Source organism: Tenebrio molitor, chromosome 1 (assembly GCF_963966145.1).
Source record: "Tenebrio molitor chromosome 1, icTenMoli1.1, whole genome shotgun sequence".
NCBI lineage: Eukaryota > Metazoa > Arthropoda > Insecta > Coleoptera > Tenebrionidae > Tenebrio > Tenebrio molitor.
The window spans coordinates 35794581-35809227 of NC_091046.1; the positions used below are offsets into that span (position 1 = coordinate 35794581).

At 34.3% G+C, this 14647-nt stretch overlaps 1 protein-coding gene and 2 long non-coding RNA genes across 3 annotated transcripts in view; 2 read left to right on the forward strand and 1 right to left on the reverse strand.

Annotated features, from left to right (window-relative positions):
• The first annotated feature begins 5667 nt into the window (after nt 1-5667).
• The window catches only part of Pdp1 (PAR-domain protein 1), a 70449-nt gene continuing 61469 nt past the window's right edge, over nt 5668-14647 (forward strand). Inside the window, exon 1 of the mRNA XM_069054939.1 lies at nt 5668-6116. Coding sequence (XP_068911040.1) covers nt 6023-6116 — 94 coding nt within the window. The 5' untranslated portion in view covers nt 5668-6022. The remainder of the gene's footprint in view (nt 6117-14647) is intronic.
• Nucleotides 6794-8613, forward strand: LOC138136089 (uncharacterized). The gene is made up of 2 exons (XR_011161169.1): nt 6794-8201; nt 8263-8613. It is a non-coding gene; the product is annotated as an uncharacterized lncRNA (long non-coding RNA).
• On the reverse strand, nt 12964-14538 carry LOC138136039 (uncharacterized). Its single transcript, XR_011161157.1, has 2 exons — nt 14337-14538; nt 12964-14283 (listed from the first exon to the last, which is right to left on the reverse strand). It is a non-coding gene; the product is annotated as an uncharacterized lncRNA (long non-coding RNA).

Below are 14647 nucleotides of genomic sequence, written 5' to 3' on the forward strand. Positions count from 1 at the left end.
TTTTTTGTGTAACTTTATTTGATAAAAATTCAAAATAAAAATTATTACGAAAGAAAAACGAGACGATACTTTTTTTATAAAACTAAATTATTCTACTCTGTTTTATATCGAGCGATCAAATTAATTTGTAATCGAGTTATCCATGGATTTGAATCCGTAAGTCTTTTAGGATTGATGTCGAGATCTAACCTGTGTTTCAAGCTGTGTTTATTGGAGCGTGTAGTTCAAGTAACGACATACGATTTCGGTTTCATGGATAACTCGATTACAAATTAATTTGATCGCTCTTTATTTCCAATTAAAACGGTATCGAATATTAATTTTGCATATCAAAATTTAAGTAGTAGGACAGTATAACAATTGCAAAAGATTATAGAACATACAAAAAGTTACATTTTATTTTTGTGAAGATCGAATTATGAAGTAGTTTTATTATTATAATATTTGCGCAACTAGATGCCATCCTAATAAATATTAATATTAAATAAAAAAATTTCAGAAATTATTATGTATAATACTCCGAAGTCATAATAGTAAGCATGACTTTGAAATGATTGTCGACATATTTGTATCTGAACTCAGATACAAATAATAATTAATTTTTAACATTTCGGTGAACCATTTACGTACATTTCAGTTTTATTCTAATGTTTCAGGACTAGGTCAAAGAAGGAATACAATTATACTTTTGTCAATATTTTACTCTGAATTTGAGACGTCAATGAGGACAAAAAAGGTTTTTGCACATTGAACATTTAGTAACAAAAACATCTTCACATAAGATAAAGAGAGATTGGTTGACATAAAAATCACTAAATGCTACGTAGAGAAAGTATGTAATACCTAGCGCACGTAAAATTTGAAATTTATATCCTTCAAGGAGTAACATTTTTGCCCTGAAATTAATGTATTCTAGTCCATTTTGTAGTTTTGGGTTAATTTAACACAATTTGAAATCTCCCATGTCTATTCTCAAAACACTCAATCTGTTTTAAAAGCGGAAATATAAAGTAAATAGGTACTGGACGTCGTAACGTTTTCTTTGCTTTTTAACGATTAGTTAGTAACATACACATAGGAACATGTTATATCAACAACAACAACGTTGAATTGAGTAAATAATTTTAAAGAGAAAATAAGAAAAGTAACAAAGTTGACACTTGTAAAAATTGTTCTACCTTCAATTCATTAGGAGTATAAGTTTCTTGGGATAAAATCTAGCAATCTATTTAAAAAACAGCATTCAATTTTTATTAGGAATATTTTATAATTTGTTGGCATATTATGTAAAGTAATTTTTTTGTTTGTATGATTTTCAAAACCTGACTGGACTACATAATTAACAATAATTCAACTGATACGTTGGCAAGTAAGGTTGTTTATGTTACTTAAATGAGTAACAAACGCATTTTAATGAGCGAAACGGCACTTTGAAGTTGATTAAACAATGAATAAATCAAATCTCAATTTTTCTGGGCTTACCTAATTACAAAGGTGGCAGAAAATTTAATAATAACTATATTTTTTTCTTAACTAAAAACTTGTTAATTTGTGTTAATTTACAAAGACATTATTTACATAAATACAATCCCAAAAGACAGATGAAACTGGAAATTTCTGACCTTGCTTAAAAAACACACAAATCAACCTACTAAGGTGGATTTAAATTTTTGATTTTGAAATGAGTATGGTGATTGTGAGTACCTATTAAACAATCAGTTATTTGTTGAGACATCTATTATAAGTACCTATAACTTCTCGGTGGGAGATGAAGCAATTTATTGCGCTGTTTACTTGCTGAAGTAATATGAACAATGTAGCGTCCCGTTATACCATACCCCACACTGAAGTTCATCGGACGATAAGTTTGGTCGTTTGTTAAGAAAAGGCATCAAGTAGATCTTACTGAATAAGGTAAAATAACATTTGTGGTCGACAAATGATGATAATAAAAGTTTACAACAATCTTAAATGTCGAAGCCAGGGTACGTCAACAGGCTTGATTTTGTATGATCATGATTGAAACAGTTACAAGTACGTAATGTTTTCATGTCGGGCGTTATTAAAGACCGCACACCATTATTTCGGAAAAACCAGTCTTTGTAATAAAAAATCAGTTGTGGTCCAACGAAATGTACTCGTACGTTTCAAATTAATAACTCTTTCAAAGAGGACATTTGAAATCTCCAGATAGCTACTTTCAAGGCGGAAAGTAAGGTGTCCATGAAATTAAATGTAGGTAACTCACCCTCTACGATGTAACTGTATTTATACTTTACGCTTTAACAAAATTAAATTATTATAAAATAAAGTTATTATAATTTTTGACGTCGAAGCTTCAACAAAAAAAGTGGGCAAAAGTTTTAATTTAATTTGAAAAAAAATCTATCTAATTAGTAGAAGAAACTTTTGTCGATAAAAGTATTAGGTATTATACGCCATTCATGCTGGCTGTAAACAAATAATATTTTATTCTATTAAGCAGAAATTATGGCAGTAGCATCTTCTGTTAAATTTCTTCTAATGTTATTTTATAGACTGTTTATCATCTCCATCCGAGTATTTTATCACTTTAGCAAATTATGCTTTAGTCCACGGAATATATCAGTGTTAGATGGAAGAGAATAAGTTAAATTACATTGCCACACTACCACATAACAATATTTTATTTATGATGTTTCTGCAAAATGGCTTTTTTTGTTTTACAATCCCCAATTTGAGACTCTGCATACAATAAATAATCCATTAAAGCGCAGGAGAAAATTAAAATGTTTTTGTGTGATAACAAGTTTACCCTTTTTTCGTGTAAAAACTAATCCTCGATTCTTTCCCATGTCATCTCATCAGTCATTCATTAGTGTTAAAATAATTACGCCGAAGAAATGTCTTTGTGATCGATTTCTGAGTGAAAATAATTGTTCATTTATTTTTGGTTCTAGTAATTTTTGAGCTTATCGATATATGAGGAAGATTTGGGTAACATGAGAGATGTAGTTCTCTAAATAGAAAGCTGGGACGTTCAAGAAATGTCTAGCAAGCCATCGAAGAAGAGCCAACTTTGAGTATAATAAGGCTTACGTTATCTGTGGATGTTTCCGCATTAATGACCACGTGAATGCAACTTTAAAAAATAAGGAATAGTTAAATAATTAACGTATAGATAGACAATATTAAGGGGAGATCGTCTAAATGGGCCTATTTATCCCCGCGTTTAACTGGTGTCACTTATTTAGATTTTCTCTAAAACCTAATGTAGGATGTGTCCTTGGCTACAGGATGTGATATGTAGTATTAAGGACACAACAGAATTCCGCTACATTGTAAGACGTCACAAATTGATTTAACAACATTTTGAAGAAAAGTGGACCGGTCTCAGCGTAATCACCGGATTTAAATCTGGGTGATTTTGATTTGTGGGGACATACATATAAAGTAATGTGTGCATCTCCAGTGAACACCATTGAGCAACAGACCACTCATGTGACGCAAATGGCCGTAACTATTCGTAAAAGTCACAACTTTTTCTGGTAGATAATTTATATTTGGAAAAACATTACGTACCTATGTGTGATAAAAATTGGTTTTGAAAAGAAGTATGATCGCTTTTGATTGTACAGTATTTCCACGTACACTAATCGACTCGTATTAATGCGTACGTGATAGTTTTAGAAAAACAAAAGTTACTATGGGACTCACGTCGTTAGTTTTTACAGGAACTAGTGAAGTACTCGTATGTTGTATTTTGGGATTGAAATTGCTTCAGTCCTAAAATATTAAATAGCGAAGCAGCCAAATCACGCAGAGTTTACAGTAAGAAATATACGCAACACAATAACTGAAATAACTCCATTATACTTCGTTAATTTCTGAAAAAACTCCCTCACTTACACTTCAATATATTTCGTAGATTCCATTATTATTGTCAAGTGTTGTGGTCTAAAACCCACCGTATTGAAACATTGTGCACCCTAAGTATTATTTGCTTATTACATTATTACCTTCTCCGAAGCGGAGGACGTCACCGATGGGCGAGTTAGCTATTTTTTGAGGCGTCGAAGTGGAGGTACCTTCTTCTGGGCTGGGTTGAGGCACTTGCATAGAATGTGACAGAGAGTTCCGCCCTCCTCATCACATAGTCTACAAGAAAGATCCTTTATCACACCAAAGACGGCATGTACTGTCATCAGTTTCCGTACTGCCTTGACACTTGTTCCGATTCGTGTTTGGGCTGGTTCTCAACAAACCACCACTCCTTCTTCAATCCAGGGACCTTCTTTGCTACTGAGCCTCTTGCTATCCCTTTCACGGTCTTGTACGGTATCCTGTAGATGGGTACTGGTTCCATTTCAACTCTAGTGGACCGTTTTTTTTTTTGTTGCAAGATGATCTGCTCTTTTATTGGATAACTCTGGATGTTTCTCAGAGTATTTAGTTTTTAGTTCTACTTGGCTTTAGGACCTGATTTGGATCTTCTTATGTGTATGGTTCCTTCTCAATATAATCTGTTTACAAGCAGCGATTGCCACAGTTCTAGTTCTTTGTATCCTTCTTAAGATATCTCTACTCTAAAAGGCTTACGAAAGTCGTATTCGAAGTCGAGGATGCAATTTCATTCCATTGGGTTTAAGATCTTGGTAAGACGTCCTCGTTTCCGCGAGTGCTCCCATGACTTCCCATTTTTAACCCAGGCGATTAGAAAGGCCTTCGACTCTAGAGAGGAGGGGGGAGACAAAGTAACCTCCGCAATCGCGATGGACGCGGAAGTCACCACTCCTGTAAACCCTAAGCACATCGATCTCTGCAGTTAGCCCAGTTTTACAGTTGTGAAGTTTTTCTCGATTTAATGTCACCACACAAGTGGTGGGTGTCACTATTTTAGTGCATAGACAAAAATACAATCTTATGTACTTTCTACTTTTTCACAACTAGGCATTTACATGCCCATAGGGCACGTGTTGTCTAGTTTAGTTTGGCTTCGAGTGTGACTCCCAAATATTTGCCACTGGTTCCCAGCTTTAGTCTTTTTTGCCATAGCTCGAGATCCTTCCGATGAGGATTTCTTTCTTTTAACTGAAAAATCCTGGTTCGTGCATCCCTTTGCTACAGTGTTCCAGGCTTGCTGCATCATTTCTAACAAGACAGCATCAAATTTTCACTTATCAGGATAATGATATCGTCTACGTATCCTTGCACGCATATACAGTTCCAGTTCTTTGAGAAGCTCGTCCACCAGTAGCACCGCAACACCGGGGACAGAACCTGACCTTGAGGGCACCCCTGGCGACGACCACCCTTCGAGCCACCTGACTCAATCTATTTTTTAACACAGTCAATACACAATAATCCACATTCCCACGGCCAGACTCCACGCTTCCCCACAGATCGTTTTATCGAATCAAAAGAGGTATTAGTAGGTTCTAAATATAAATATTATTTTTTTCTCGTTATACACTCATCTATTTTATTTGCTTTTTATTTCTACTAATGTTTTTAATAGTTCAATGAAGTTGTAAGTGTTTGAAAATAAATTGTTCGCGTATTGTTGATTGCCTAACTTTGACACAATTCCGGTTGAAGTTGGTCAGCTGAGGTGATATTGGCGGTGGGTTGCAGCAGTCCGGGCGCAAGCGCCGTCACCAGTTAAAATGTCAGATATCAGAGCAGGAACATGAAGATTGGTTATGTTGTAATGTATTACAGCATCGTTTAATTGCCGGCTATCATGTGTAATTTTCTATCAGCATTATCAGCATCGTTATCAACCTTGGACTGTAACCCGGAGCGGCGGTAGCAAGTCGACGCGCCAGAGTGCAGTAATGTCGCGTCGTGGAGCGAACTATTTTAGTACGAATTGATTGCGGTGGTCCGCTGGCCGAACCTCGTGTTATTTATGCAGTAAGTCCGCTTCTGGTGCGGTCACCGATTTTTTTTTATGAAATAGTGTCGAGTGGTGCTCTCACCACTCAAAAAAGCCGCCAAAATTCCGCGCTCAATCTACAATTTCAGTGACAGTGACAGTGAGATGAGCTACAAAGACCGCGGCTCACCCAACCTACTCGAAAGCGGCCTCAAATCCCTCCTCGGACACCCCGGACACAACTACCCCCTAATTAACGGTAAGATATCCACAGCATGGCCTTCGCTCGTGCGCGGTTAGCCCTGCAGCCGACCCTGCCAGCTCCGGTCGCCACCGGAAGCCAGTCCTGCGGCGAAGGACTGATTTTCGGCCGTCTGCTTTTTACTTTTCATTGAAGGTTTCACTTTTTCCTGCGGTTTTGTAAACACGGCAGGAGTGGATTATTTTCATTTCCTAAATATTTGCAGTCACATGTTTCTTCCTGCGGTGCGCATGCGCATGCGGCATCACATTACTAGCATAACTAGTTAAAGAATTGGTTAAATGAAATGTTAATAAGTAGTATAAGCCGTCAAATTGACTTGTTAAAATAAATAGCACTAACGAGTTTGTTCTCTCGTGTTTGAACTATTTTAAAACCGAGCACATGAACGTGTTATTTTTACTATTCTTGACGTCTGAATTTTATCAGCGGCCTTGCTTGTTCCCTTCCTAAATTTGATGATGGATTGCACTTCAGGATCGTTGCAACGGAGCCGAAAGCTCGACACTTTGCCTCAATAAGTACATCTACTTCCTCCCAATTGTTCGTTTCCGCGGTTTAACAACCCAATTTACATTTTATACCACCAGCTTCATCTGATTTTCCCAGTTTTCGACCAACATTTATTTTTACATTGATCCGCAGGAGCGAATATAACATTTTGTAAGGTAGGTATTTGACATTTACTTTTTGTGCAGTGAATAAGATTTGCCAAATGATTCTGTTTCAATTAAGAGGTCATCTTTCGACAAAACGAACCTAGTGAAGCATATAAATTGCTTATCTATTTTTCCACCACGTGTTTCCCTTCTGACAGCATGGCAAGTGTTTTTGTTCATTTAATTGTGTTAAACTGCTGGAAAATTTTCGTCAAGACTGCTGCCTGAGCCAAAACTACACGTATCTTGGGTTGTGCCAATTGTGATTTCATTTTAAAAAGAATAAAAATCTCTTTTATATATAAATGCTTAAACCAAGTGCGTACCGCGTTAGAGAAATCGCTTTTATGACAGATAAAATATAAATAGAAATTATTTTTAAATAATACTATTTTTTGAGTAAGTTGTCGGAACAGAAATATGCTAGTGTCCTTAGAATGATAGGACCACGTCTCATAATTTATCATGCTACATTGTAACAATAAATACTAACAGCTGTGCACATAACACAGAAATTCTTTTAAAACAATGGTTCAGTACATTATAACAGTTAAACAATTAGGTAGAATAAATTACTCTTCAGACCGAAATAATTATTAGCATTTATTTCAATTTTTAATAATAGAAATTATGATTCATTTGCGTGAATGTTTGTGATCCTTTAATTAACTTCCTGGCCGGTGCGTTTACGATTGTGCTTCCACCTTGACATTAAGAACAAACTCACAATCGAGAGGATCGTTTATGCTGGTTGAAGACAATGTTGCGTTTATTTCCGGTAAAAAAAAAACTTATTTTACTTCTCAATTTAAAGTAGTTCAGTTTTTTGATAATGGTGATTTATTGATTCCGGGAAATCAGGAAACACGTCGAAAATCCAACAATACAAGATAAGGGGTTTCCCTACATTCAAGTGTTCGGATGATTTTATAGATGCGCTTGTGTAGTGACATTTACTTTTAATTCGGACAAATGTCAATAGGATATTATTGTATTTTTGTTGGTCGTTCTCATATCCAATTTTTTTTATCAATCGAATTGGATTTGTTAGAGATCTTTCCTTTACACAGAAAAGACGCTAATTGATTAAAGGATGTTTCCTTGGTTTCTTTTTCAAAATTAACAATTGTGTTTACTCATCAAACACATAAACATGTCAACTTGTTCATACAATATTTCTCAACATTTTCGCGTATATCTGTTACAACTTCTCTATTTCTTGTAAGCAAAGTGATAATGTACATAACTTAAACACGGGAGTAGTCTTTAATTACCTAAATTAAAATATGTATTATCAATCCGGTTTAAAAGGTGATGACAGAAATTTAGAACAAGTGAAATTTTTTATACATATGTCAAATTGGTTGCATTTTAAACCGGACAATTTCACAAGAGACAACATTTCATTTCACTGAAGAGACAGGTGTGGACAGTTTCTTTTAATTTGTTTTAAAATTACATATAGTATTTTGACATGGTTTCAGATATTACACTATAACAATTCGAATAACCTTGCTTTTTGCCTTCTAATTTAAATTAGAGCACCATGAACGTGACCTCTAAAATATTAATAATGAAGGTGTGATAGGTTTGTGTACTCGTACAATCGTACAAAAGTTTTGTAAGAACCGAACAAGCAATTTGAAGGGTGTTGGAACTAGCAAGACGTCACGACAGAGAAGGAATTGTTGAGTCGTTGTCACTTCTTATTTTATCCCTATTTTATATTGATTTGTTAATTTTAGAAGAGCGCTTTAAAATTTCTTTACTGATAGAGTGTTCTAATGACCATCAATTTGTTCATGAAAATAATAAAAGTTTGTTTGTGAGAGTAACTTCACTGATTGATTTCTTAGGAAAAAATTATCTGTTTTCTATTAGATTTATAGATGTTGTTTTTGATATTGGAATACTTTCCTATATTAGACAGACCTTATATCTCAAGTTTTACGATTTAATTAAGCAATTTAGAGATATTAACGGTTTACTCCCGACGAAAGTTGTCCTGGAAGGCAGAACTAGAAGTTGCAATAAAATTGTAGTAATTAATTGTTTTTATGCAATAACGCACTCATTCATGTCTACTAAGATTATATTTGTCTGTAATGATGATTGGCTTAAAAAATAGTACTCGTACTCCATAATTGTGACAGTAGCATTTAATCTTGTGATAAGATTAAATAAAAATAAAAAGTCGAAACAATTTTCGTTGCGTTGGACATCTATAGTAATAGATTAGCAAGATGTTCGTCATCTATTAGACCTGAAAAATATGTCAAATAGATTCGTACTTTGAACAAGTCGTCGAAGTGATTGTCTCCTCTTCTGAGAAGATTAGAAAATAAAACGAATATTATGTCAAAAGATAAGCTCAGAAGTGTTTGTTTGTCGTTTAACACATACCGTAAAAGTAAATAGGTAAACTGAAATACGTCATCTATCCTCGACAGCAGTGTTGAATGTATCATTATGAGTATGTAATTTAATGGTATTATTATTGAAACAAAAGGATTTGTTAGTTCTGCAGTGAAATTGCTAGTTTACCCCACCACACAACGAGGAAAATCTACTTTTGCGGCTATTCATTTTGGATTTTCTACAAGAAATTTGATTTTTTTTTTGTGTCTGCTATTTGCTGGGTTGGTTATTCATAATTGTGTTTTAAGACAGTAGCGTGCGCACACAACGCGTAAATACGTCAGTTCTAAAGTAAGATTTTTTTAAATATGTTGTTCAAGGACTGTAAAACATTTTTTACGTTGGTCCTGTTATTATTACTATTAAGCTGTTATTTAAACCTAAACAATCATTAGAGTCGCTTAGAGAATCATAATGCTATTCTATTTTTATGTTTATTGAGATAATTAATGAAGCCTTGACAATTTCCATCATTAAAGTCTTCATTCTGGTGATACGTGTCTGTCTAAAATGTGGATACCACAACTTAGTCACGCACTTTTTTAAACGGTATTTATCAAGGGGACTCCAACATGCCACATCTTTTTCAATTCCGAAAGAGATAATTTCGGAACTTTGTACACCATCTGCAAATTTTGTTTCCACGTGTTGCTTCTTATCAAGTATGGAGAAGTTCCGTGCAAAGCCGTTCTTTTGGTACTTGCGCAACAATGGGTTCATTATCGTTTTAGTATGCTGTAATTAGAATGAGAATTGTGTAAAGGTGGAAAAAATATAAATACAGATAAAAAAATTAAATTGCACAATAATTTTGAAAAAGAAAACATTTTTGAAGATAATTAGAGATAATTAAAGGTCTTGTTATCACGATGATATAAATCCGATAAAACTCCGCACAGACATCTTATTGGTGCCATGTAATTATGTATTTTCTTGTGACTGAATAAAAACAAATTTCCCAGTTCAGCCTTGGGCCGACCACATTTATTCAATAAGTATAGATTTTTTCCCAATAAAAATAGATCCCTCCAAACCCCGGCCATATTATTTACATGGAAAATTTTCTCAAATGTCTATTTATATGCGCAGTTCAGCTCAATTTTCTTCCGAATTCGACAAATAAATTTCGCTCATCGATAACACAATAACCTCCGAAGATCATGCGGATATTAAAGTACATGTGCTTGATTTGCTTGTTTACTCTGTCGGTTGCGTTGATTCAGTTAATTAACGAAAACTTGTGTTTTCACGAGTCTTCACAAATCAATGGTTCAGCGGTTCGCACTGAGCAAGATTATAATTGTGGAGATTAAAAGAAACATAGGAAGAAAAGTCGGTAGCAAATAAGATAAACATTAGTTATAGCATTTCTGGGACGCCCACGTGTATATTTTAAAATGTGTGTTTTCTGTAGTTTTCGCAGTCAGCTGACTATTATTAGGACAGTACTGGACTACCGTCACGTGAAAATTCCTGACGTTTTGCCAGGAGAATTACCGATAATACACTATTATTACATATTGTACTGAATGAACTAGGCGTACCACAACAGACTCGTGTGGTCAGAAGCAATCGATGATGTAGGAGGTGCACGACCAAAACGTTGCTCCCTTTGATCAATTGTTTGCTTATTGGGCTTCCGATTGAATTCAAAATGAATTATTACCGCTATGGTCACAGTTTTCATTTGATACAAGCGATACTTATCAGTTATCAGATACCTATTTACGTGTTATCTGTAATGAAGATGTTATATTTTTGTACAGATGGGTAAATTCGCAAACGTTTAATAACAACGTGGTGTAATTTAATAATTTAATTACTGAGTTATGGCTCAATAATAATAATTTATTTTATTGAACTGGTACGTAATTAAAGATTTATACAATAAGATTTGACGATCTGAGGTAAGTAAGTATTTATAATAAAGTGGAAACAAACATAGTGTTGTGCCATCTTCATTGGACTTACATGTCTTTTTGTAACTGCCAATTTAGCCACAAATGAGTGTTATTTTTGTAAGTTATGATTTTGGCAACACTGCAAACGACCGGGCTGCGTATTTCCAAAAATGACAGCAGTAATTACTACGACATTCAACTATTTTACTGTGCAACTCGCTGGCAAGTAAATAGTACTCGTATATTCAAAGAAAATTTTCTCTCAAATATCACAATAACTTACTCCGACCCTCCTTTTCATGTTCCAAGCGTTTGAATGAAAAAAATTGCATCTAAAGTTGACTCAAGTTGCAAAAAACCATTTTGCATTTGCAACAGCATTTTTATGGCATTAGTCATTTGAAATTACTTTAAAACTGTACTTATATGGAAAATATTGAACCCAAACTATGATTTTCTGGTTCCTTTCTGCCCTTATTTGGTTCAAAAATATGAAAAAAATGCTGTTGCAAATGACAAGTGGTTTTTTGCAACTTGAGTCAACTATACGTGAAATGATTTATATTTTGCTGTAGGCCTTGTCGGCAGTAGAAATGGTTCTGTTGATTTTTAAAATTTGTTCGTGCCCTTTATGCTTAAATTTGACTTAGTGTTACTTACAATACCGCCACAATGTCATTTGGTTAAGTAAAATGTGTACTCGGACAAGTTAAAGTCATTGTGTTGTTTACCACTCTACTGATAAACTTTGTCCACAAATTATGTGTGTTGATTGAATTGTCGAAAACGCCAAATGCTCATAATATCATGTTACAGAACTTACTAAAAATAAGTGCCGAGAGATCATCGTTTTTAGGTCAAATTAATTGAATTAGGTTAAATATTATTGTTAGTTATATCTTAATTAGCTTAATGTCTTTTAGATCACAGCTTAGGACCTTTTTTAAAAAACAAGCGCACGCATAAAGAAATATCGACATTTGATTCATGTGAATTTTGATTTTAAATTTTGTATTTATGTAAACAAATTCAGAGTATTTTCTTTTAAAAAGACAAACAAATCCCGTTTAAAATGTACAAAGTGTCAATAAAAGAACGTATATCAAGAGTCCTGGAACTGTGCGGCTCTATAATTTGGTCATTGTTCACTTTAGCTACTTCTGGAATTTTCCCGTTTTTTCTGGTTAGACAGCCTCAGAGCGTCCTCCTACATCGTTTTCCACCACTCAAACCTTGTGCAAATGAATTTTCCTTACCCTTTAGTTATACGAAGACATTGGCGCGACCTTGACGCGACTTTGAAACACAACAATTGAGAAAAAAGGGATTTGCACAAGGTTTGAATGGTGGGAAACGATCTAGGAGAACGCCCTGAGGCTGTCTAGCCAGAAAAAACGCGAAAATTCCAGAAGTAGTTAAAGTAAACAATTACCGTATTGTGTCGAACCATTGAAGCCGTCAAATCAGATGTCAACAGTCAATTGTCAAATTCCTAAATCTTAGCGACAGTTGTCAGTTCGACGTCCTAGTGGTTTTCTTGTGATTTTCTTCATTTCTTTTATATTCTAATTACTCTTCATCTTACAACAGTCTTTAACCTTTATTAAAAACCTGTCATTAATGGACTTACCACATAACCTCTGTTTTTTTATTCGGTACCACAATACGCTACAGAGCGGTAAAAATTAAAAATGTATATATATTTGAATTCCATAGGACTCTTGGTACCTATGTTCTTTTATTGACACTTTGCATAAATGGCTGAAGGAAAATAATGCTATATCTACTAAAAATTGTTTTAGACTATTTAGTATTTTTGTTGTACAGTGGTGGGTTAATGGGTTAATGAAAATTTAAACACTAGTGTTTTGTCAAAATCTTATAATATCCAGGGTGAAATATACACTTTATTACTTACAAGTAAAAGAAATGAAAATCAATAGTAATTGTCTGTAGAATTTATATTAAAATTACATTTGTTAACTTAGTAACAGTTTTTTTCAGATTCCAAATATTTGCGATAGACAGCGTGTAAAAAAACTTGCCTTGCAGGTAGAACAACTAATAAACTATGGTAATTTATACTGATTCTTAAAATGTGTATCGTGCAGGAGTTGTCAGCGTAAATTTATTTTCAAAAAAAATTGCGTTAACACTAGGATAACGATCAAAAGGAAATAAAATTAAATTTGGTGACTATTTAATAGTCCCGCTGTAAGCAACTTGTTTATTAATATTTACACGATCATTACTAGTACTTGTACATGTCAGAAACAATTGTATGTAAATAATAACGGAGGAAATTGAAATTTGAAATTTTAAAAACTAAAACAAATTTCTTGGGTAATAACCATAAAATTTGTAAATTTCTAGATGTATTAATCACATTAATAACATTATTCTAACACACAACACGAAATCATTTTTGCATTAATTGTATTGGTTAATTTTGCTTGAAGGAACACAAATCTAGATTTATCAACCACTGACATATGTATGTTACTTTCTACTCTTGTGAAAAATGATTTTAAGACTTTTTTTTCTCTGATTTCATTTGTGGTCAACATATTTAAATAATAGATAAAGTGAACGGTAAGACATGTTCATTATTGATTGGGTATACACATTGACCGATGTTTGGGAGCGTTAATTAATCACTGATAATGTGCGAGCAATATAAACTAAGACCATCTTTCATTGAGCAGACAATCTGAGCGTTGAATGTAAAGTAATTTTCGTTTGCTTTGAGACAAAGGACCGGTCAGAGATTCATAAATGACTAGGTCAAAATTAATGGATGGTAAAGTAGCTTTCAAAATTTTGTTTATCACTTCTATTTTATCTTAAATACCTGTCAATTTTGGAACCACTTCAATTCCAGAGGTTTTGGCACCCCACTTAATGAGATAATTCTTTATTCATTATTTAAAATAGAAAAACATTGAAAGGCATCTTTCTCTGATACTAGTCCATGGACAAATTTAAAATACTTGAGTATACCTATACGTCAGTTCGTTCACCTTCCAAATTTTTATTTTAGAATCGTTTGTCGTTGAAATAATCCAAGGAAATAAACAAATTCAGACACTTTCCCATTGCGAGTGTTCGCTATTGATAAGCAGCGTTCAAGATGGCGGCTTTTCCCTATTAACAAACACAAACTTGCTGCTTGCGCAAATCCAGCACCTACAAAATATGAAGGGTTTACATCACTCAAGTACAAAACATGAAAATTTCACAAAATTTTTCCAACCATCAGAACCATCCCCAAAGAAGGGCGCTTTTCGGAAAATTTTCCCACGAGACGCACGATCAACGGGTATTAACGCGAAAATGATTGCGCATCGTCGTGATGCCGTTCCACCACCACATGACGATTGCATATATGCAACGGACGAAGTGCATTTTGAATGCACTGCGCCTGTCGTCTGCTGAACCACCTTCTGCTGTCCTGGTAAGTTGGATGCAGTTGTTGTGGTGACGTCACAAAGTGCAACTGCATCACCCTGGCCGAGCTGCATCGTCGGAGACGCCGCCGAGTTTCCGAGCC